This window comes from Montipora foliosa, chromosome 11 (assembly GCF_036669935.1).
Source record: "Montipora foliosa isolate CH-2021 chromosome 11, ASM3666993v2, whole genome shotgun sequence".
Classification (NCBI taxonomy): Eukaryota; Metazoa; Cnidaria; class Anthozoa; order Scleractinia; family Acroporidae; genus Montipora; species Montipora foliosa.
In genome coordinates this window covers 4,956,952-4,980,951 of record NC_090879.1, presented here as the reverse complement: position 1 = coordinate 4,980,951, position 24,000 = coordinate 4,956,952, and the positions used below count along the sequence as shown (strand labels likewise).

The following is a 24,000-nucleotide window of genomic DNA, read 5'->3' as shown; positions in this document are numbered from 1 at the left end:
AATGAGAATAAAAATAGCTGCAAGGGAGATTAAAGGTCCTTTCCTCTTCTGTGCCGATGATATCATTCCTTCTTTGCTCTACTTCACTGGGAACTGGACGTGTGGACGCCCCAGAAAGACAAGAGATTAGAAAATAAATGCCATGACAATTCCGGGGGTAGGGGGTAGGAGTTGAGGATGGAGGGGTAAAGCAACCCAAACCTTTACAGAAATGCTAACCTTAGGCCTAAACATTATCTAAAGCGTTAGCATTTTTGTAAAGGGTTGGGTTGTTTCAGCTATTTTACCCTTCACCCCTACCCCTACCCTTTCCCCTAACCCCTCACCCCTCACTCCTACCCCACATCTCTACCCCACCCCCGCAATAGTCAATGTAAATTTTTACACAGCTTAATCTGTAGCCTTAATTTTCACAGTCTTCCATCACATATTTCGTTAGACCGCCCGGGCTAGTTATGCAGGGACAGATTTGTAGAATATCCGATCCACTGGACAGTACGCAGCGAGCCTAACCACGACTGCTTGCTTGTGACAAAGGAGGCTGGAGATGGATGGGCTGGGAAATGTTAATTGAAGGAAAACAAAAATGTATTTTCCGCTGACATACTTTAGAAAAAGAGAAAAACGGTAAAAGAAAAAACAGAAACTTTTAAAACCGAAAGAAGGTAATCCTGTGTGGAGAAAGAAGATACCTTTGGACTTTATTCTCTCTTTATTCTCCCCACCCACTCAAAACAAAGACAAAAGCTTCTTAAAAAACTCACATGACTTTTTAATGGGTCACGATTGGTAATAGCGTTCTAAACTTTTGTATAACTTGGTTGAGAATTCGAGGTTTTTGAGGTCCTTTTCAAATTTCCCAACGAATTGAGGAAAATTTTCGCCAGAAACGATTACGTAATTGTCTTTGCCAAGCTGTTGTTTGTCGACGGAGGATCACGTGGTGCTGCCTTTCTTCGCTACTAGTATCATTGCGGTTTGTCGTGCCTTATTTGCTGCGTCCATTCCATTGGAATTTTTGCAAGCAGCGAAGAAAAAAAAACCATCGTATTGAATTTGCTGCCTAATGGAGAATACGAAGAAAAAGGGTGGCAAATGTTGCTGCGTCATCGGATGGAAGACTATCGCATTTCTTTGCTTGCTTGGAATCCTTCTCGTTGCAACTAGCGTGACTCTTTACGAAACCAAAGTAATCGACCGCTACATTCAAAGGAAGATCAATGAAAAGTTGGTGCTGGGTCCTTGCAGCGAGGGCTATGCACAGTGGCAAAATCCCTCAGTACCCATCTATATGCAGTTCTTTTTTTTCGATGTGATGAATCCGGACGAGGTAAGACATGGCGGCAGACCGTACGTGGTTCAAAGAGGACCCTTTTCATACCGCGAACACCGACAAAAGAAGAATATATCTTGGAACGATAGCGCTACCTCCGTTACATACAACCAGGAAATGTATTTTGTGTACGACACGACGACTTCGTGTCCTTCCTGCGATCCTCATGAAGTTGAAGTCACATCAGTGAATATTCCATTGGTGACCTTGGCTGAAGCCATGAGAAATTTACCGTTTCCAGTGAAGGAGGCAATCGCTGTCTTTGTCTTACAAAAATTCAAGGAAAACTTCTTTATGAAAAGAAAAGTTCATGATTTGATTTGGGGCTACAAGGACCCGCTCTTTGCCGAGTATGCTAAATTTAAAAAGGATTTACCCAAAATTATACAAAAAGATCTTCCAGACATAAGTCCCATTATTGCGCTCCAGAAAAATAACACCTTTGATGGCGTCACAAGTGTCAGTACTGGTGCGAAAGATATCAGGAACCTTGTGCAATGGCAGGCTTGGAAAGGACAGCAAAAGCTGATAGTTTGGAATTCCAGCTACGCCAATATGATCAATGGTACCGACGGTTCAGAGTTTAGTCCTGACACAAGCCCAGACGACACATTGTATGTGTTTGTAACGGAGCTGTGCCGTTCCCTGCGCTTAACTCATGCAGCGAATACCAGAATCCAGGGAATAAATGCCCTTCAGTTCACTGTTCCTGAAGAGGAATTTCTAAATGGCACGGTTAATCCTAATAATAGAGGGTTTTGTGTCGGAAGGTGCTACCCATCTGGCATATTGGACATAGGTGTTTGCCAGCCACCTTCACCTGTGAAGATACCTCTTTTCATTTCAGCGCCTCATTTTTACTTGGGAGATCCATCACTTTACAAAGAAATAGGTGGTCTTTCTCCAAATAAGGAGGCACATGGTACGTTTTTAAATGTGGAGCCACACACTGGTATTGCGGTGAAGAGCAGCAAACGATTGCAAATCAATGTCAAGGTAGAGGCAGTCAAGGGTATTGTTGAGACCACTGGAATTCGCAGTATGTTTTTTCCTGTAATGTTTGTGAATGAATCTGCTACACTCGACAGCACAAGTGCAGATAAGCTTAAGAGAGAAGTTCTGTTGATGTTTACCATTGTTCATGCACTTCAGCTTGCAATGGTCATTCTTGGAGGACTGCTTGTTTTTACTGGGATTGTTCTTTGGATTCGGCGTATTAGATTCAACCGAAAGCAGAAGCATTTGAAGCTGATGTCAGTGGTCAATGGTAGTTCAGAAGAATCTCCCCTTTTGTGGGCTTAATACCAGAGTCCTAAGATGATAAAATGATGAAATGTTATTTGTAACATTGGCAACCAGGTTGTCATCCTTAACGATTGGAACTGAAAGTGTGGCAAACTTTGATACACATGTACCCTCTGTCTTGCAAAATGGTTCAAAATGCTCATTGGTGTGTTTGATGACATCACTTGTGCAAACATAAGTGTTGTCTCAGGTATGACATCACTGCCTGATTGTGTTTAATCAAAGGGGACATATGAACCTTTATGTTGTTAACCCCTCTGTCTTGCAAAATGGTACAAAATGCTCATTGGTGTGTTTGATGACATCACTTGTGCAAACATAAGTGTTGTCTCAGGTATGACATCACTGCCTGATTGTGTTTAATTAAAGGGGACATATGGACCTAGATGTTGTTAACCCATTAAAATAAAATTGTTGGCCTTAGAGTAAAATCTGTGAGTCTCTCTCTCAGTACTCAGAGGGTTCAGAATTTAAAAATGAAAGTTTGAGAGTCTGAAATCCCACTAGGTCTGGCTTTGTCCCAAGTAGTATTATACACATTGTGGTAATACAACTGGTATTCTGCCAAAAAAAAATCACTACCAGTCAACGATGCCATTCCTATGTGGTGAACCCCCCCTAAGAAAATCCTGGATCCACACGTCAGTGCACAGATCAGATTTTACATGTTAGCGTCAACGCTTTCTGCAGTGACTTTTCATGCTTCCCAGTGACCTTGGTGTATGCAAAAAGTTAATTAAGGAAGTCAGTGAGTGACGCTAAACATTAAAATTTCTACTTGAGATAGAGAGAGAAGCTCTTTTTTAATTTTTGCAAAAAAATGTATGTTTCAATGGCAATTATACCTACATTTAGGCGAATTTTGTTTGATACTCTGCTTTCATGATTTGTAGATCATATATATTTATTATTGATTGTTTGCTACTAAATTTCTAAATAGGAGTAATGCCTAGAGATAAGTAATGTTACAACAGATAGTAATTCTGTGGATTTTGAAAGCTTATTTTAGAGATAAAAGTAATCTAAATTTTTGTAATTTTTATGCAAAATTAATATTATAGAAGTGACAGCTACCATTTTTGTTCCATGTTTACTATTACGTACTTGATTTAATTAATTATTTAACTGCACCATTTTTTGCCGATGTAAAGTTTTTAATAGTTCTTATTTATTTGAGTTATTGTATGTAATGTATTTGGATTTGCAGCTTGTGTACTTTTTATGTTAGACACAGGCAGGTTCAAAACACAGGTCACTTTGGAAAACTTGCGCATTTGTTTTCCAAAGTATTGCAACTCATGAATAAAAATGTTTGGGCCTAATTAGAGAGGGGTTTTATTAGTTTTAAAGTAGAAGGGACCTTGTGATAGAGCAAGTGGGCACCCTTATATATAGTCTGGCATTTGATCTTGAGACCTCCTTTGAGCAAAGGTGGATTATTTACTGTACTCAGCATAGACGGGTGCTAGTACACGGGCCCTGGAGGCTAATAAAACCCCTGAATTAGACCCAAGGTTTCTAAGGTTAGCTTTCATGAATGTTTAGGGTCTTTCTGTCTTGGTAAAGCAATGACCTGTGACCCATGTTTTGTACCTGCCGGTTAGACACTTTCTCTACATTGGACATTCAGGGGTTTCAATAATGTTATGCACCGACGGCCAACAAAAAGCGTGGGCTACTTCACTCAGGGAATTCAGCTACTTCTTTCCCTCGATATATTGAAGCAATTAAAGACAGATTCTTTCAAACCTAAGATTAAAGGTTATTATGACAATGACAGCAGGCAGTTATTCTATTCGAACTAGTTGTCAACTTCAAAAGTTATTGAAACCCCAGGACATTCATGTTTAGGTCATTTCTTGATTCTGAAAAGTAATTTTTTTTTTGTCATTTTCATTGCTTTTGTAGTAATTTGATAATTGGGAGATTCATGGTAGTTGATCAAAAGAAAACTAAATTAAAGGAATTCAAGTTTGATGTGTTTCAGTTAAACGGTGGCATTACCATTTTTTGATAATTACTCTTAACTTGCAGGTAGTCAAGTGCCTATTTTTCTCTTTTGTCTTAGTCCTTCCTATTTTTTCCTATTTTTCAAGGAAAATGACCCATTTTCTCTCTCTCTCTTTTTAGCCCATTTTGCAGGATGCAGTAACTATTTAATGGTAGTGACAACATACATTAACTGTTAATAATGTCCCACAGCTGTGAGTTGCATCAGTCTTAACTTGCATGGCAGGTTTAGGTCCCATTCCTCAGGTCACTCCTTACAGATTATTGTTTTACCTATACTAAAGCAACCCCAAACTTTCAAATTGGAGTTACCCGTGCGCGACCTGTACTTGTCATCCGGCTAGACCTGTCAAATCTCCCGCACGTCCGGTGCTGCTGGGAGACTCAGATTTTCCTCCTTTTCTCCTTGTTTCAAACAATTTTCTCCCGGCTACTAGTGCTTATTCAGATCAATGTGAAGTTTATATCAAATTAATTTCATGATATTTGCAACATAATTGGAGTAGAAATTTCTGCCATCATCGTTTTACTATATGAGAGGCCCTCCCAGGATGGGGGGGCCTTTGTTGCCTTCAAATATTTGGTTGTGTTCCCTTGTTCCTGAAATTACTTTCAAACTTGTTCCCAGCTTTTTGATCCCTAAAAGTAATTGGTTTAAATTGTTTTTTATTGCCTTGTTCCCTAAAATATTTTCACATGGTTCCCAGTTCAAATTTACCATATTTCCTTCTTCTCCAAACCCCTGGGAAGATAACGCTTATCTACATGTAATACCCAGCCCAGGCCCTCCACGTGGGAAATAAAGAAAGCTGGCCGAAAACGCGAATGTCGCTCTATCGTCTCAGTCAACTTATAAGTCAGTATAAAGTCGCTTTCTAAAGCGAGTGGAAATCGTTGCATCCAATTGAAGCGGTAAGAAAGGATAACGCAGACATTCCAAAGTTCCCGATTTGATCGGGAGTCTCCCGTTTTTTATCAGATTCACCCGATTTATCATGAAATTCTGGAAATTGCGATCTGAGTGTAAAACATAGCATATTGCACTTTCTTATTCTGTATGTCTCGCCAGTCTCTCCATTGAACACCTCGTGCTGTGCAGACCCATAAAGCCAGCAGGGTTATGAAGGTAATTCCCTTGTTTTTCACCGCGCGTTTTGGAACTCGCCCCAGTTCTTTCGCGGAAAATGATCATTTTGAAGCCGAAATTGCCCCTTTGCCCCTCATTATCATAGTGTTGCGAAGAAACTGTTGCCTCGATCTCGTATTATTTTTCTTACAGCCTTTTGAAAATAGTTAGGATTTCGTTTTATCACCCCGACCCAGACCTATCCTATGCTCTTCCAATATGGCGTCTGATGACTGCAAAACATGCCGTTTTCGTATTCTCGCGCGCCAAACGCGCGAGCCTCCACACGCCCGTAGGGCGTCTCTCCCCAGTGACACTCTTCGTTTTCACCCTCGCTCCAGACCTGTCACTTGAAAAGATGCATTCGTCCGACTCAAAATTACGGCTGTTTTGCAGTCTACGAAAACAACATCTACCGCTTGCAAGCAGGCTAAGGAATGGAATGAACACCCGTGATAGGGATATAACTCAACCCAAGAGGGTACAAGTGGATTCACTCTTGATCCCTGAGCTCTTTTTGCAGTCTTTTCTGTGCTTGGTTGACGAGATTGATGTTCAATGTTATCACTGTTCCAACCTTGTTTCAATTAAAAATAAGCTTGTTATGCGGCGGTGCAAAGCCCTGGGAACGACGTTGCCGGTGTCCCCTTCGCGGATTTGGACCCCCCACCCCCACCCCATATTACAGCTTCTTTATTTAACTGTTAATCGATACAGAGTGGGAAGGGGGGGGGGGGGGGGGGGGGGGGTGCCAAATCCGCGAAAAAGGGGGGGGGGGGGTCGAGATCCTCTGTGACACCAGTTATACTGTCGTGTCCAAGAACACTAAATAAAGTAACTAGTATTGATGCGTAGTGTTGGCGGGTGACGTTGAGTACTGTATTGAATTTTAAGGGAATTTTTCATTCAGTGTACTTGCACACGGAATTACAACCAGGTTGCCTGCTTATGTACGTGACAAGAGGCAAACTCTGTCAAAGGCTGCCATGCTTTTTCGTTTCACGCAAAATTACCTTATTATAGGAAAATAATGGTCCATGAAATTAAGGTATTGGAAATGAACGCGACTAAAATTAACGCGAATTTAATTAAAAACTTCTTTCGAATAAAGAAAATTAACGCAAAGGAGTAGGTAGAATTTCACAAGAAAGGAAATAGGAAATTAACACGATTAAGATGCAGTTGGTGGTGACCACTGGAACAAATTTATTCAACACTGGAAGCAAAATCACTGAACAAAACTGAGCCGTCTGGTCAACAAAACAGTCCTCAGGATTCTAATTAATGTAAAGGCTAACGGAAAGAAAGAAAGGTTGTACCTTATTTTATCGTTTTGTAGGTGTCATGAATGTTTGGAAAGATTTCAAAATTAGGGATAAAATAATGGAAATTAAGAACGTGAAAATTAACGCTGCACTTTATTAACGTCAGGGAAAAAAACACTTAACATAATTAGCGTGACTTAAATTAACGCGAAGTTTAACAATTCGCGTTAATTTCATGGAGAGTACGATGATGATAAAATAGGTCCTCAGCACCTTCAAGTTTTCTTCTCAGAAAGGCTAAGGCTGCTTTTGTCCCCTCCCCACCCCCACAAAAAAGCTGTCCAAACGTGACGTAATGCAACGTAATGTAATCTCAGCTCGACGAGGAGCCTGGGAAGACAATATGTGGAATCGTGCCTGATATTGAGGAAGAGAAACCCCTTTTTGCACATTTCCTGTCTTTCACTATGTGAAGTCAATACCTCCAACATATTGGGCAGTGATGGCCATGCAAAGTGCTGTGGTTTATGGCCGTTTGATTGCTTCTCATGCGAGACAACTCGTAGCGCCTTTGCTTAAAAAACAAACTTCACCAACCAAGCTTCACCTCATCTCTGCCTGTTGCGGGTTTTCGAAGGATTTTCAACCGGCAAAAAACAAATTTGTGTTTGGAGAAGATGCCTTTTTTGAGGCAAGAACAAAGCATTCTGATGTATTAGGTAAGTAGGTTCCTATTGAAACTTATTTACCAAGTTTATTTTCGTTTCTATCTGCAAATTAATTATGGTTGTGTCTATTTCTTTGGAAAGTACTTATCTAGTGCCTGTCACTGTGTATTTTCTTCCACATAAAAAGCACGCAACTTCGTGTGAATAGTGAATCCTGCGACATTTAACCATCCAAAAGTAACATCTTTGAGTCCATTTGGCGATATTGTAACTGTTAAGTTGAGAGTTTTGATCTGCAGGCTTGGACGATTCTGATTAAGCCATACGTTTATAACTTTTCCAAGAAACTGCTTGAAGTCAAGGTTTCTACTCCAACAGCTACATGAAGTTAACTCTATCTGGTTTTTTAAATCATCTAAAAAAATAGAGCTAAATTCTGTAATTAACTGATTGGTCTTTCGTGGCCATAGACTCGGGAACCATCCAATTTAAAACTGGTTTTTAATTACGTAACTAGTGTTAATTAATTACTGTGCGAAGAGCATCTTTTGTGGACAATCCAAGACTTGACAATGGTATGGTCTTCCTGGAATTTTCTTCTTTTGAAGATTGTTTCTTTGGGAAAAACTATGGAATGCGTGTAAAGAAAAATGCAAATTCCTATGTACTCTTCATTTGGCATCACTGACGACTGTAATTAAACACTATCGTAAATGAAATGCATTTAGGTTGACAAGGTAATCCCTCAATAAGTGGCCATTAAGTACCCTCAATACTTACCTTTGTTGCAGTTTTTCATTTCTCTTTTCTTGACCTTGTCAAATTAATTTCTGTTATGGTTACTTACCCTGGATGCAGATGTACATTTACAAAACCTGAATACTGTACAAAAGGGGTATTCTTGAACCCTCATGCAGTACAATGATTTGAACTATATACAGCTGACATGAATTACGAAAGCAGATTCTTCTGGTCCATTTTTGCCTTGTTGAATTGAGTTTCCACTGTAACGTTTTGCAGTAGGTAGCAATGTAGCTCATACTAATTTCTTAATCAACACAATAATGGGACTTCCTTTTGTTGATTCAACTTTGTTGGCTGTTTGCAAAAGATTAGATTATATACTTTGTATGTATCAATAAAAATTGGTTATAAATTATTGTTTTACTTAATTAATTTGGTAAGGAGTATATTCAATGGAATAAAAAACAAGGACTGGGTTGAAGGTATATCTGAGTTGTGATATTCTTTTGTTTATACAAAGGTCCCAAAAGCCCATTTATTAAAAAAAATGAGATCTCTATAGGAATCTTCAAAAGACAACTGTTGACAAAATCTTGAAAAAAATTCCTCTTGCAACTTTAGTTTTTGATATTGGTTCATTGTACATATATGCTTCCTTAATATTTTTTGATGACAGTATATCTATAGAATTATGTAAAATTTTCCTTAAATTATATTGTTTGTTATGTGCAAACCTTGTGATTACCCGAGTTAAGTTCTTTTGGTGACATTGTCGTCCTGAATAGGTTAACTCCCGTACTACAATCTTGGACAAAACTTGTTGGGAAAATGTGATGCCCTAATATTATTTGTCTGTGTGGTAATAATTAAATTCCTCCTACTTTCCCCGCTGTGGGAGGTGCGGTGGCCTCGTGGTTAGTGCGCTTGACTCCGGAGCGAATGGTCTGGGTTCAGGTCCTGGCCGGAAACATTGTGTTGTGTTCTTGGGCAAGACACTTTACTCCCACGGTGCCTATCTCCACCCAGGTGTGTAAATGGGTACCGGCGAAATGCTGGGGTTAACCCTGTGATGGACTGGCATCCCATCCAGGGGGGAGTAGAAATACTCCTAGTCGCTTTATGCCATGGAAACCGGGATAAGCTCCGGCCTGATGGGCCACTTGGCTTGTATGCAGACTTAACCTACCTTTTTACTCTCCCCCCTTCCCCTACTCCAATGTTGGTTAAGAAACGGCCAAAGGATTGCGCTGTATTTTGCACCACGTTGTCAACATTGGTATGGGGCAGACCAGCGGAGGGGGAGGACAAGGACCACTATTCTTTGTGAGTGCATGTCGAATGATGTTTAAACTATAATTTTTCCCAAGAGTTTTGTCCAAGATTGTATGTCAGTATGAATCCCTGAAAGATGGGTTTATGTTTACCAACCTTTCTCCAGTTAGTTGGCAGATGAAGTTGCCTGCACAAGGAGTCTGGATGGCTTAGTGGTTATCAACCGCGCCTTCCACCTCTGTGACCTGGGTTCAACTCTCGGCCCCGAGATCGTATTTGGGCAACCTCGTTCCCAGGGTCTCTCTTCTCTGCCTCCATTGTCGTTGAGAGAAGACCCTGGTTCACGCTGGTCACGTGACACTCATCGACAAACATTTTTCCACTAGGGTAGTGTTTTCGTTATATTTTGATCCCGCAACCGCACCTGGGCGAAAAAATATTCGTTTAAAAAGGCATTTCTAAAATAAAAACTTCAAAAGAGCTGATGTTATATTCCCACAGGAGATGAATTCCCACAAAAGCGGTCAAACTAAAAGCAAGAGCTTTTGTGATCGACAAGACGACTTCAATGTCGAGCGGCGATTGACGTTCGCTTTTAAAAAAATTAATTTCGTTAGTAGCCAAAGTTGCTTCTTCAGAACAAACACTAACATAAAAGAATACACCAAACACTACGTTTGCTTGGTAAAAATGTCTCTTGTATTTTACTGCGACTAAAAATATACACGCTATAAAGCGCGGCGCAGTGGTAAAAAAAATCTTAACGACATCGACAATTTACACGAAGTTGTTGAAATATAAATATCATAAGTCAAACTGTCGACTCCCTGTACAAGATTGCGACTTTAGCAATCACGTTGTTTAAACTTTCGAAAGAAAAACGAAAATCAAAGAACAAAATGAAATACCTGCACATGCTAATACAGTTTGATTTGATGGATTTGAGGTCGATATGTGACACGAGAACTTAAATAACAACACACCGGCTGATCGCTGAACATGTTTGTTTTCCATGGATAACCGTTTCGCTTGTTTTCTTGCACGACAAAATCTTCTTTCCTTTAAAATTGTTGCAAACTATTAGCATTGTTCGTTGATCCGGACCTTCACACAGATGAAAACTTGAATAACGTGAGGATATTTTCTGTGGCGTCCGATCGATTTGACCACAACTTTTTTCCTTTCATATCGAATTCCATATGTGTAGTCCATAAAATACTGCTGTCAAACGTTTTGTCAATGATCATCTGGCCACAAAATCAATTGCGTGCTGATTCCCTTCTTTGCAATGTCAACAAAGCCTACATTGCCACCCATCCCATAACACACATTTCGCCAACCTCCCAGAATCTGGGAGACACGTGACCAGCGTGAACCAGGGTCTTCTCTCAACGACAATGGAGGCAGAGAAGAGAGACCCTGGGAACGAGGTTGGTATTTGGGCGGAGTTTCAGTCGATCTCAACCTGACTCCGAGGGTTTTTCTCCAGGTACTCCGGTTTTCCTCCCTTAGCAAAATCAACTCCCAGCCTATTCCATCTGGCTGTGGTACTGTACTCCGAGGTCATACATGGGTTGTGTTCAGGGGCCGAGCACCTAGCCGGCAGCACAGCTCCTTCGGTCCAATCTTGTGGAGCGGCTCCCTTAGCAATTCAGTCTCAGACTGCGAGTAAGGGTGTTTAGCAGGTCACATATCATTAAAATTATTATTATTATTATTATTATTAATACATAGTATCTTGTTCATGTAGGTCTAGATTCAGTAAATAAGTAGCCAATTTGTTTTCAGGTGCTAGTGCACAGGTACAAATAATTTACCTTTAGTCTTTTATTTTTATGTTATTAGGGGTGGCTGACGGGGTTGGTGGCTGGAGACATTATGGGATTGACTCATCTATTTTCTCCAGTGCATTAATGGAAAGCTGTAAAAGATTTGTGTTGGAGGGAGGACTAGACTCATCATCTCCTATCAATATTATTAAAGCAGGATTTCAAGATCTTACTGAACATAAAGAACCTTTGTTTGGTGGGTAGAATGGGAACAGTTATAAGATGTGCAAGCGTCATTGTAGTCCCTTGCAATACTTGAATAATTCTAGGATTGGTGAATTCAATATTATTGTTTACAAAACTTATTTTTCACAAATTAGGATGCCATGGGATCAAGCTGTTGTACCAGAATTTAATAACAAAAGTGAGAGAGGACTTGGAATGAATATTAATTTTTAAGTGTACTTAATCCATTCATGACTCCTGAACCACCCCTGATTGATAAGTAAAAGCACCTGGCATTAGAAAGAGGGAAATCTATTACTGTATTTACTGGGGTGAAAGTCGAACTCCTGTATAAGTCGACAACCAATTTTCAATGCCTATACACTGATTTTTCTTCATTTCTGGCTACAAAGCTGAAATTCAGATTGATAGAATTGTTCCTAAAAGTTAATATGATATTTGTGACAGTTCATTTGCAGCTGCAATGAATGAAAAATAAACCACTGCATGTAAGTGAAGTGTATTAGCTTTTGTAACATGACATGCTAATGACACAAGACTTAGTATTTCAGTTTACATGACATTGTCCTTCAAGAGCAGTTTTTTCTGTTTTTATGTGATAAATAAATCCTCCAATCTTAAACTAGGTAACCTTCCTCTAAACATTGACATGGAAAGGAGATTTGGTATCTTAACGCAATTTTTGCAATTGCGTGGAGAAGCCTGAAAAATTCAGGACTTCAACGGGGTTTGAACCCGTGACCTTGCGAAGATCATAGCTTCACTTGATTTCATATCCGCAGTTCATATATGATTCATTTCATATACCATTCGTCATTGATTCATTCCTCACGGGATCATTAGAACCCACAAATGACCAGCTGCCAGTGTCAGTGGCTTCATAGCTCAGTTGGTTAGAGCGTCGCACCTGAATTGCGAGGTCACGGGTTCAAACCCCGTTGAAGTCCTGAATTTTTCAGGCTTCTCCACGCAATTGCAAAAATTGCATTCATAACTGCAAAGATCATAGCTTCACTTGATTTCATATCCGCAGTTCATGTATGATTCATCTCATATACCATTCATCATTGATTCATTCCTCACTGGATCATTAGAACCCACAAATGACCTGCTCCCAACGTCACTGGCTTCATAGCTCAGTTGGTCAGAGCGTCACTCCGGAATCGCAAGGTCACGGGTTCAAACCCCATTGAAGTCCTGAATTTTTCAGGCTTCTCCACACAATTGCAAAAATTGCATTCATAACTGCGAAGATCATAGCTTCACTTAATAAGTAATGCATTTGGTAGATTTTACTTTGTCTACTGCCAGATGATTCTACTTGTCCATAGGGGCAGTCCAGGGCAGTTCAGGTGTCAATGGGTAATCAAAAGCAATTGTCTCTATAGACACCTAAAAAATTCAGGTTGCTTAATTCAACTGGATTCAAACCCATGAGAGACAATAATAATATTATAATAATTATTATTATTTTGTCTTTACAGACAATTTCTTAAATTGTCCAGATAAGTGTGGGGATCACTTGTCCATTTCCTCTATAACCCACACTTGAAATGTATACAAGTCATTTATTTCACTGGTAGTACTATAATTAACTGGATAATCACTGTGCACTTGCCCCAGTTCTTCAAAAGCCAGATACAGTGTAACTTTATCCTGATTATCCTGTGGGCATGTCACTATCTGACAATCTTCAATCTGCAAAGATTACAGTGTTTTTTTTTTTTTCAAATAAGGCCATCCTCTTTTTTTTTCTCCGTGAAGCGTCATGTGACTGACCCAAATTTTGGTTTTTTTTTTATTTTAAAATAAAAAAAAAGCTACATATAATGACATTTTTAAGCCATTTTTATGTCTCATAGCAGTTTTGGTGTTTGATCCTTTTTCGCACGCTGTCTTAATTTTGCCACAACATCCACCAACTTTTCTACCATATTGATTTTGGGTTCATGTCTTGTTGTTTTCCTGGCTCCACAGCTGGGGTACCAGGCCTCCGATTCCAAGAATGCTAATGATTTTTTTCTGGTTTTTTTTTTCAATCCAACCGACCGACCCAATATCAGGAAACACATTCGACAGTAAACGAAACAAATAAAAGGGATGGCCTGACTGTGAATATACAGTGTACATGCTGTAAGGACATGTATCCAAAATATGAATGTTTAACATGGAGTATATTTTGGTACTCTGGATTGTGCATGACTTTCAGTATCAACTGAATAAAGTTATCCATCAATTTACCAAGCAAAGTTAGGGGCCTTACCTGTATATTAATTTTGTCATTAATTTGTCTTCTGGTCAAATCCTTTTTATCCAGAATACAACTTGTGTACTGTGGTCATTCCAAGTCATCTTTTGTTAATGTAAAACTGGTACATGTGTGATTCAACAGCTACAGCTGTACAATCATGTGCATTGTATCATGTACATGTATTTGTGCTTCAAAGTACTAGGGACTTATAATAATAAATATTATTAAAAAATGACATAAACGTTTTGTCCAGAATACAACTTGTGTACTGTGGTCATTCCAAGTCATCTCTTGTTAAATGTAAAACTGGTACAGGTATCTTATCATTGACTTTCTATTGGATACATTCACAGGAAGCAGTACAGCCTGTATTATGGTTCTGGATAAAAAAAGCCAGATGCTTCACTCTGCCAATCTTGGTGATTCAGGATTTCTGGTTATTCGGCAAGGTTGCGTCGTCCATCAGTCATCAGAGCAACAACATTATTTTAATACTCCTTACCAACTTGCGATTCCACCTCCAGGACAGGCAGGTGCTGTAATACAGGACAGGTGAGTTTTCTGTAACTCTTTCATGTACAGGACTATCTTGCCATTTTACCTTTTTGCCTTTATTGTATCTTATAAATATGCTCAACAGAATATTGCATTTCTGATTGGTCAATGACTAATGCATAAAGAGGTTATACAGTGCAATACTGAAGTTGCCATGGAAACAAAGAAATGGAGTAATTGTGTTAAGTATAAATCCTATGAAACTGCTTAATACATGCATTTGATGATTCACAGTGTATGGTCACTCATAACTTTCAAAATGTCATTCGTGCCTATAAATCACAAAATGCACTTGTGTTCATCTGATTTCATATACTTACCGTGGAGGATAGACTTTGAGTGACACTTGACAGCAAAGTTTAACACTAGAACATTGAAATACATTTTGTAAAAGACATGTAAACTCTTGTGAAACTGCCAAACGTTTTGATGTTAACTCAAAATTAAGAGTGACAAATTCAAACTAAAGTATTAAAATAACATAATGCCAGGTAAAAGGTTTGACAACAAATTTAATTAGTCTGAGTGTTCCATGGCAGTTTTAAGAACGATGTGTATGTATATGTAAGGTGTCCATATTCCAGTTCCTGATTATCATGATTTGTCACAGATGTGTCAATCTTGGCAAAATGAAATTCAAAAATTAATGTTCAATTTTTGGTAATAATGAATTATTACACAATTTTTTTCTACTTGAGCTGAAAAAAAGGATGGTATAAAACTTGTAGTTGTTGTGTGGTTTATCATCAGCTTGGATGAAGCCGAGAGCACTTCATTTAGTGTGGAGCTGGGAGATTTGATTGTCTTGGCTACTGATGGCCTGTTTGATAATGTATCCATTGAGCAAATACTCAGGGTAGTATCGCAGCTTGAGGTGAGTAAATTGTTACTTTGTTGAATCACAAGGCCAATAACAGTGTTTACCGTGCAGCCTTCTCAAAATATTTTTCGGGAGCAGGTCATAAGGAAAGCGGAGACGGTTTGGTGGTATAGGCACCCCGGGCCAAGCGAGTTCCCAAAGGACGCAAGCTTCTAGGGGGGTCTGGGGGCATGCTCCCCTAGGGAATTTTTTAAATTTAGACATTCACAGATGCAATTTAGTGCAATCTGGGGGATTTAAAGTGACGAAATTTCACATATGGAATTGACACTTGCTTGGAGTCTGACAAGAAATACTGGAATGTTAGTTGAATAAACATTTCATGTGCGCGACGCCAAAAAATATTGCGGACGCGAATTTGTACGTGAAACAAACTTTTTTCAAGCTTTTATAATATCTCCAGTGACTTCACGTTCGAGCTAAAAATGTGTTGTCCGACATTTTCTGACTGGAAGGAGACGGTCAAGCTTTCTGAGGAGGCGGCTCATTGAGCCATCGACCGGCCGGTTTTGAGAAGGCTGACCGTGGTTTAAGGGAAAGTAGCGGCTTGGAAAAGAACTTCACTGTCTGGTAGATTTGTTAAAAGGCACAGTGTAGTGAAGTGAAATTTTACTTTAAATCCCTTTTTTACCTTTTCCAGAAGTAAAAGTTTACAAAACGAAGTATTAATTTCCTTTTTTCCTCATGATTTTACTTTTAAAACAAGGTATCCGCTGACCAGTATCACATGACCAATATTGTGGGCTCAAGTTTAGAGCTCATCGAGGTCAGCTGTTTTTTTTTTAAGTTGACCACTGACCAGATACTGGTTTTCAATTGGATTGCAGGCTCAAGCTAGGCTAATTTACAGTATTGCAGGAATGAATAACCAGGGAGCTCCGCTTTTAAGCTTGGCTAAATCTATATAATATTAATTGCATGTATTATTATTTTTTGCTATGGACAAAGAGGATTCCAGTTTGGGCAACACTGTCAGAAGGCAGATACTCTTAACACTGTTCCTGAACCATTCTCCACTTACTGACATTTAATCCTTCCGGTCTATTCTGATTAGCTGTTTAACCCATTCACTCATCAGGCACCTCAGGTGTTGTGATAGGCTGTTAGGCTCATGAATTATCAATGTGTTTTTGAATTCTACTTCTTCATAGATAACAGTTTTGTTTGTTTTTTTCCCATTTTTCAGGATCATAGCACTGAAAGCATACAGTATGTGACAGATTCCCTTGCAAACTTAGCAAGGGCTCATTCCTTTGATCCCAATTTTTCCTCACCATTTTCCAAGCAAGCTAGGTATGAAGGGCTCAACATCACTGGAGGAAAGCCAGATGACATTACTGTACTCATAGCTGTCGTCTCAGAGATGGGAGAGGATTTGGACACTTAAAAGCAGTTGTAACTCAAACTGTTATTTAGCACCTTTAGATAAGAGTATGACTATGAGAAGAAGTCAAGGCTAGTGTCCAAATTGAAGAAAGCAACTGAGAAAGTCTGTCTTAAGTACAGCTTGTGCACGTACCTTGGAGTCACCTGGTGGTTGCCAGCGGCCAGCCCCCAGTTGAGCCTTGGCAAGTTTTCTGCTCTGATCATGTGCATTAGGTTTGCAGGTCGAATCTTTGTCAAATGTGGATGCTCACAACAGAAAACTGGTACTTTCAGTCGTACTCCTTCAACTGAAAGGCTGCTGCATGTAGTTTAAGAACACTATTTTAGTCACTTACGCAATACCGTCGTCTTGTACCCTTGGTAATATTCTCCAAGTCTTAGGAGTTTCTTTGATGGTCAATTTCCCTCAAATAAATGACAATATAATTATAATATTATTTTGGAATGAACTTTCATTCAGAGAACACAAAAAGTAGGGATAATGCAAGGACATGATATGCTTTCTTTCTGTTTTCAACTTCTTGCTCCCAATTTTTGTTTTCCTCTGTGGACATGGGTTTTTCATTCAAATCCATAAAATCATGTTTAATTGCTCAGAATTTTTGAGTTTGAGTCCTGATAAATTCCAGTTTTTTTTACTATGCAGTGATACCTACCCAAATTTTGCTTAGGTGCTCATTTTTTGATGATCTTTTTGACAATGTGTTACCTAATTTGATTGGATTTGAAAAGTGTGTACACTAGAATGCAAATAATTTCTGATTAGTTTTTTTGAAATATGCAGTACCTTTTAGAAAGTTTGGAAATGGCCTTACTGACCACTTCAAAATATTGGATCGCGTTCCTTGATTAAAAGCATCTCATAGAAGAGGCAATAAAATTTTCCTCAACACTTTCGGATTATGCGAAACTGGCTGTCTCTGAGGAGGCTTGTGTCCCCATGGGCTTCCAAGAAATGTTTTTCAATCGTTAAGTCTTTATGTTCAACAATATGCTGATGAAGGTGTCGGGCTGTGTAGCCGACATAATCTGCATCACACAGATCATATGAAAAGGAATATACAATGTTTTGTTGATTTATGATTGGAGGCTTAATTTCCTTTGGCTTGAGATCTTTCTCCAATTTCATGCTGACAAAAAGTAATACCGGTTGCAAAGTAGTGTCAACCCTGTCTGAGGTCACACATTTGTCTTCTCACCGAGTTAGCTGACATTTGGTCCTTGAAAGGGAAAATTACACGCAAAACACTGCATGCAAAACTTTTTGCTTGAAAGGACATTCCAACATTTCAATTGTTTTTACTTGATAATGACATTAACTCAACGTCAAAACGCCGTTTTTGAAAAGTACTTTATCACAGATTTTTATCGTCAAATGTATTAAAAAATCACTTCTTTTTCGAATAATAATAATAATAATTATAATAATAGTTATTATTATTATTATTATTATTATTAACATTATAAGTATTGTGAGTTTTGCACATCACAGCAAGGTTAGAAAGGCTTATTGGCATTGAAACAATAGCTGAGCATATTCACTCGCCATTATGAAAGAGGTCTATAAGTTCAATCACAACTTTACCAGGACTTCCAATCCCTCTCTACTCAAAAGAGCAAAATCATCAATAATTCTGAAAGTGCCTTTGTATTTAGCATTTTGATCGCAACACATTTTGACTGTATATTTTCCCACATTAAGTTAATTAGTGACAGGTGAAGTGACAAGTAAGTATTCTGTTAATGTAAAGAATATTATGCATGACACCACAAGAAAGTTTGTGGCACTAGCAATAATGTAATGTGGACACTCGTTAATTCTTAAATTTGTAATAATTTATACATTGTCACCTTTTGTTGGAAGGTTTATTCAATAGTGTTGTTGATTTGTGGGCTGTGCATTTTCTTTGTTTCTGAAATCCTTCCTCTGCATGTACAGTGTAAAGGGAACTTAAATATAATTATTTATGATTCCTTGATTTTCAGTGTGATTTGAAAATTGAGAGCATTTTTACTATTATTCTTGTTAGGGGTACTTGATGTTATTAATCTTCAAGGCAATTGAATAAGACTTCCACTGTGGTTATTGAAAAAGGGGGCAGAGTCTGTATGTGTGGGGTATCAAATTTGTAATCCCATCTGTCATCTGTTGTAAGTACTGTACTGTATATCAATAAAGACCAAGTCTTCTGCTATGACATTTCTCTGCACCTGTCAGTACTAACTTTGGTACGAGACTGAGCAATGAAGGGGAATGGGTGCCCATACCAGGTTGACGTCACAAACTACTTTCCATCTCAGCTTTTGAATTATATTCCATGCAAATGAGTTTGCTCTGTTGTTGATCAAATTATAAGTGTTATTGGTAGCTTTTCTGACTTTTAAGGCTCCCAAAAGTTCCTAAAGCAATCAAATATATTTGGGACAATTAATCTTTAGGGAAATAATGAGGGTAACTAAAAAAATTGTTGCATTTTTCTTGGTGTAATCAGTTTCTTGTGGCAACATACCTGTAAGATACCATATTGGTATGTGTACTGCTTTAAGAGGTTTTTTTTTTTTTAACTGACAACTAATTTTTCTTAGGATGTTGACATTAAAATGCTCTCTGTACATACTAATAAGAAAGGTCAGTTTTCCCTGTTTGGTGTTTTTCAAAAAAAATTGACCTAACCTTTATAAAAATCCTTATGCTGCAAAGCATTAAAACAGAACTTAAAGGGGCAGTGTCATGCTATTTCAGTCAAACTTCAAAACACAAAAATATGTCTTTGCATCAATCAAGACCAAAAAATAAGGGTGTAGCTTTGTTGCCAATAACAATCCAAGTGTAGCTGTGGATGAAGAGGATGGAAATGGCTTGAAACTTGAAAAAACTCATCAGTTTTTCAAGTCTGGAGATGGTGTACACATGTCTGCAGAAAGTCACCAGAAATTAAATACAAATAGCTCTATATGCCAGTGGGTTGTCAGGAATGTTGTATGTGTGAGCTAAAGTACTAAATGAATTTAGATTTTTACCCAGTTTTGACCTAAAAACAGTAAATCTAGCATGACAGTGCCCCTCTAGAAAGGATTTTTCAATGGGTTTTTCTTCCAATTCTATGATTTTCTTCTGGAGAGTGTAAGCTGCATGTTGCAGGTCATTGCTTCACCATAACTGAAACAACCCAAACCTTTACTAATGCTAACATTAGGCCCTAACACTATGCGTTAGATAGTGTTTAAGCCTAAGGTTATCATTAATTTTTTGTAAAGGTTTGGGTTCTTTCAGTTATGGTAAAACAATGACCTGCAACCTGCATGTTACACCGTCCATTGTTATTCCCTCATCAAAAATTATCATGCAGTCCATCTGCGAAGGATGAATGCCACTCCTTAAAAAAGCATCCCGCCTGTTTCAACTTATCTTAAGTTTGCTGTGAGATTTGGATCAAGTTCTTTTCTTTTCTGTGACAGTTCTAATGACTCAAAAATCAATCAACGCTCATAAATTTCAGAATACATTGTCCTTTTTATTATTTCAAATGAGCAAAAGCGGTGAGTTGCTCATATCTGCGCTGAATTGTCTGTTTCCATATAAATTAAAACTTACAGCACCTTTAATTTTATTGGCTATTTAACGTACACTAATGTAAATTCTATTTACCAAATTTCTACTTTATGGTCCTATTTGTTGGTCAAATTATATATTTTTCCCCAATAGTAACATTAGCTCTAGGCCTATTGCTTGGGCAAACGTTGTGACAATGTTGGTCCACAGCAGTTACTGCTTGGCATATGTAGCACGAACACACCCCTGGTATGGGGAAAACTTTTGGCTCACCCTAACCCAATATGCTGGAAAGGTAGAAAACAAAACTTGGCTTCAGGATGGATGAACAGAATTTTAGTGGTCATCAAACATGCCTCCCACCTCTGTGACCCAGGTTCAATTCTGGTCTCGGGTCGTATATGGGCTGAGTTTCAGTCAATCTCAACCTGACTCCTAGGGTTTTTCTCTGGGTACTCCGGTTTTCCTCCCTCCTCAAAATCGACTCCCAGTCAATTGCATCTGGCTGCGTTTGCGGTGCTCCGAGATCACACATGGATTGTATGGTGGCAACCATGGGAGCCTTCACATGCATTCGGTCCGATCCCGTTGAGCCGGTTGATCCTGAAAAGCCCTTGTAGGGAGTGGTCAACTAAGCGCACATTTACATTTACAACAGATGTTGACCCAACATTGTCCACAATAGGGAAGAATGTGAAGAATAATAATAACTATGTTGGCCAACCTTCTTGGAACTTTTACGTGTCACTCAATGCTTGCATTTGGCCTGACAGTACGTTTTTGCTTTCGTGTCATAATGAATCCTCACTATCAGATGTTCTGGCCTTGGCTGTTCAAAAGGTGGGTAACGCTATCCACAGGATAAATCACTATCCAACAGATCAACACTAGAAGAGCCAATTGAGTTATCCAGTGGATAGTGCTATCCACCCTTTGAACAACTGGGGTCTGTTCTTTTATGTTTCTTACTCCAGGGAGGCCATATTAAGTCTGGTCATACTAAGCCATCTATAGGCATGATCTCTGTTTACACTTTCCAGAATTACATATATAAATAGGCCACTTTCAAAAATACCATAATGCTCTTTGTTTGCCGTCCAAAATTCTTTGTTTCCTCTTGGGACCATCGTACATATAAGTCCCAAGAGAAACTGCAAAGAATACTTGTGCAAAATTTTGGAGGGCAAACAAAAGAGTATTTTGGAAAGTGCCCCACAGTAGCAACTTGAATTTACTGGGAAAATAACTATTTACATTAAATACCTCAGGGAACCTGAGTTCTAAATTAACTTATACAACTAGTGTTGCCCTTAAGGACGGTGCCTACTAATTCAAAGGTATTTTTGCCCTGGTTTATGATTATGTAGGAAATGTAGATCTTAACAAGTGTTATTGAAATCCAAAAAGGAAATTGGGGGTAACCACACATTTTTCAAAGATAATTGATGAATAATATTTGGAAAAAACTTTACAGTACAAAGTAATGTATGGTGCTTTTTCTCAAATTGAAGCTTAATTATCCCTCAAAAATGCATGGTTACACCCAATTTTCTTTTTGGATACCAAGAGTACTTACTGAGATCTACTTTCTCCGGATATAGTTTTAAACCGCACAAAGATATCACTGTATTAGTAAGCATTACTGATAGGAAACCAGAGTATCTCAAGATGCGCAGAATGTATGCGCAATAACAATAGTAGGCACTGTCCTTAACTGTTATCTTGAGATTGAAGTGAGACTTCAAAAGTGAGTTACCTTACACTGTATATAGGATGAATGGAAACTTGCCAAAAATTTCAATGTTGACAGTCTACCAGCTTTGATAAATCATTCTTTTAAAAGGATTGCATGCATCCATATGGGAGAAGGCTCAAACTAAAGCTATCCATTTCAAAGTTTTCTTGATGTCCCCCTACTTAAAACAGTTCTAAGTGCTTTCCTGGCCAGCCAAAGTGTAGTTCTCACAAGCCTGAGAAGGGGGTTTTATCTGAAAGGAAGGAGGAGGGGGGAGGTAGTTGACTTAAAACCTTGGACCTAGTGGAAACGTCTTGGTATGTACTTACAATTGAATTTACAGCACTTAAAGATTTAGAAAATAAATATTGTTACTTCTAATTATTAATTACCACTATTTTGATAACTTCCTTGTACTCCTTATCAAGGAAATTGGACCATATATATATATTTTGAAAATAAATTTTTACTAAGTAAGCTTTTGCTGATGCTTTTGCTGAACTATTCGACATCATGTGATGCATCATTCCTGTTCGTGATTGGCCAACTTTTCCAGTGTATGCCATTGGATATGTAATTGATTTGGCGTTTTTAGCATGTCGTACCAGTGAGACAGAGCACTACCACTGGATTTGATGTCCAAGACAATTCCACCTATTTGAAAAAAAAAAAAAAACACATACAAGATGTTATTACATAGCCTGCCAATACAGCTGCTTCACATCACCTTGTCCACTTGTTGCTCTCCTGCCCAAATGCAACAAGCGGCTAGGCCAATGTGAGGTGGCCATATTCGCAAGCTCTTATTACCACACACTGACAAACCAAATAGGGATTTGGAGTGTCTGGGAAGCATATAAAAACGGAAAGAAGAGTGTGTGGGAAACGAACAAAATGGAAAATTAGTTTTCATCTTTCAGCATCTTCAGAGGATCACCCAAGGATGGCCAACGAATATAAAATACTGGGTAATTAGGTGCATTAAATGGTGGAGAAATGTCGCTTCATTATAAAGCATCTGGAAGGACATCCAAGTATGCTTCACAATACATAGGGCACACTTGGTCCCTTGTAAGATGGACCTCTAATGGTCAATTTTACAAATCCATGGGTCAGTCAACAATACCAAGGAGACACATCCATTGGTCTTGAACAATATTATTGAGGGTTGTTGTGAGAAGGGCTTACAGTTATTGTCTTTCAAGAAGTCATGAACACCACACTTTTTTTCTCATTTTTTACAATAATAATTATGATGATGATAGAGCGGTTTTCAATTAAGTGTCGAAAGTAATTAGCGAATTACTTTCGTTTTGCATTATTTTACTCATTGATTGGTTCAAAGTTTTCGCATCACTTTTTCAACCAATCAGAAGTGAAACCAAAACCATGGTAGGCTAATAGTGGCTCGCGCGTGCACATTTTCCCGTGCTTTGTGTCGGCTATGTGTAATTGCTTCGAGTTTTGATTGGTTTACTGGATTGTCTCCGTCCCTTTTTGATTGGCTAAAGTAATTGCTTTGGTTTTGGTTTTACGACACATTTGAAAACCGCTTCAAGTGTCAAGTGTTTTTAGCGCGTAAGGCACTAATTGGGAACACTATAGAAATCAAATCAATAGACCTTTTTGCAGATACGATGGCCATTTTGATTTCTATTGTTTGAAAGACATGGGATGCTCAGGGGGCAGATTAATATGTATTTGCCCCCTGGGCATCCCATAATAGCCATTTAAAACAATAAAAATCAAAATGGCCGCCTTATCTGCCAAAATGTCTATTCAACACATACCCAAACATAGGTTGGTTTTTCGGAGAGGGGGAAACCTGTGTACCCCAAGAAAAACCCCTCAGAGCTGAGTAGAGACCCAACTCAACCCACATGATGCAGAGTTTGGGAATCA

The 24,000-nt window shown here is 38.7% G+C and overlaps 2 protein-coding genes and 1 non-coding gene across 6 annotated transcripts in view; 2 read left to right on the top strand and 1 right to left on the bottom strand.

Annotated features, from left to right (window-relative positions):
- Positions 1-769: 769 nt before the first annotated feature.
- LOC137976592 (lysosome membrane protein 2-like) lies at positions 770-19,008 on the top strand. Its single transcript, XM_068823966.1, has 6 exons — positions 770-2,625; positions 7,472-7,758; positions 11,569-11,748; positions 14,343-14,541; positions 15,295-15,418; positions 16,611-19,008. Exons 1-6 carry the CDS (start codon positions 1,067-1,069, stop codon positions 16,809-16,811), a joined length of 2,550 nt encoding a protein of 849 aa, XP_068680067.1. The 5' UTR covers positions 770-1,066; the 3' UTR covers positions 16,812-19,008.
- On the top strand, positions 12,613-12,685 carry Trnas-uga (transfer RNA serine (anticodon UGA)). The gene has a single exon. It is a non-coding gene; the product is annotated as a tRNA-Ser (tRNA).
- A 3,197-nt stretch (positions 19,009-22,205) lies between the features above and the next one.
- The window catches only part of LOC137975867 (rabphilin-3A-like), a 26,616-nt gene continuing 24,821 nt past the window's right edge, over positions 22,206-24,000 (bottom strand). For all 4 annotated transcript variants that reach the window (XM_068823071.1, XM_068823070.1, XM_068823072.1 and 1 more), the window contains one exon: positions 22,206-22,752. In XM_068823071.1, coding sequence (XP_068679172.1) covers positions 22,622-22,752 — 131 coding nt within the window. In that variant the 3' untranslated portion in view covers positions 22,206-22,621. The remainder of the gene's footprint in view (positions 22,753-24,000) is intronic.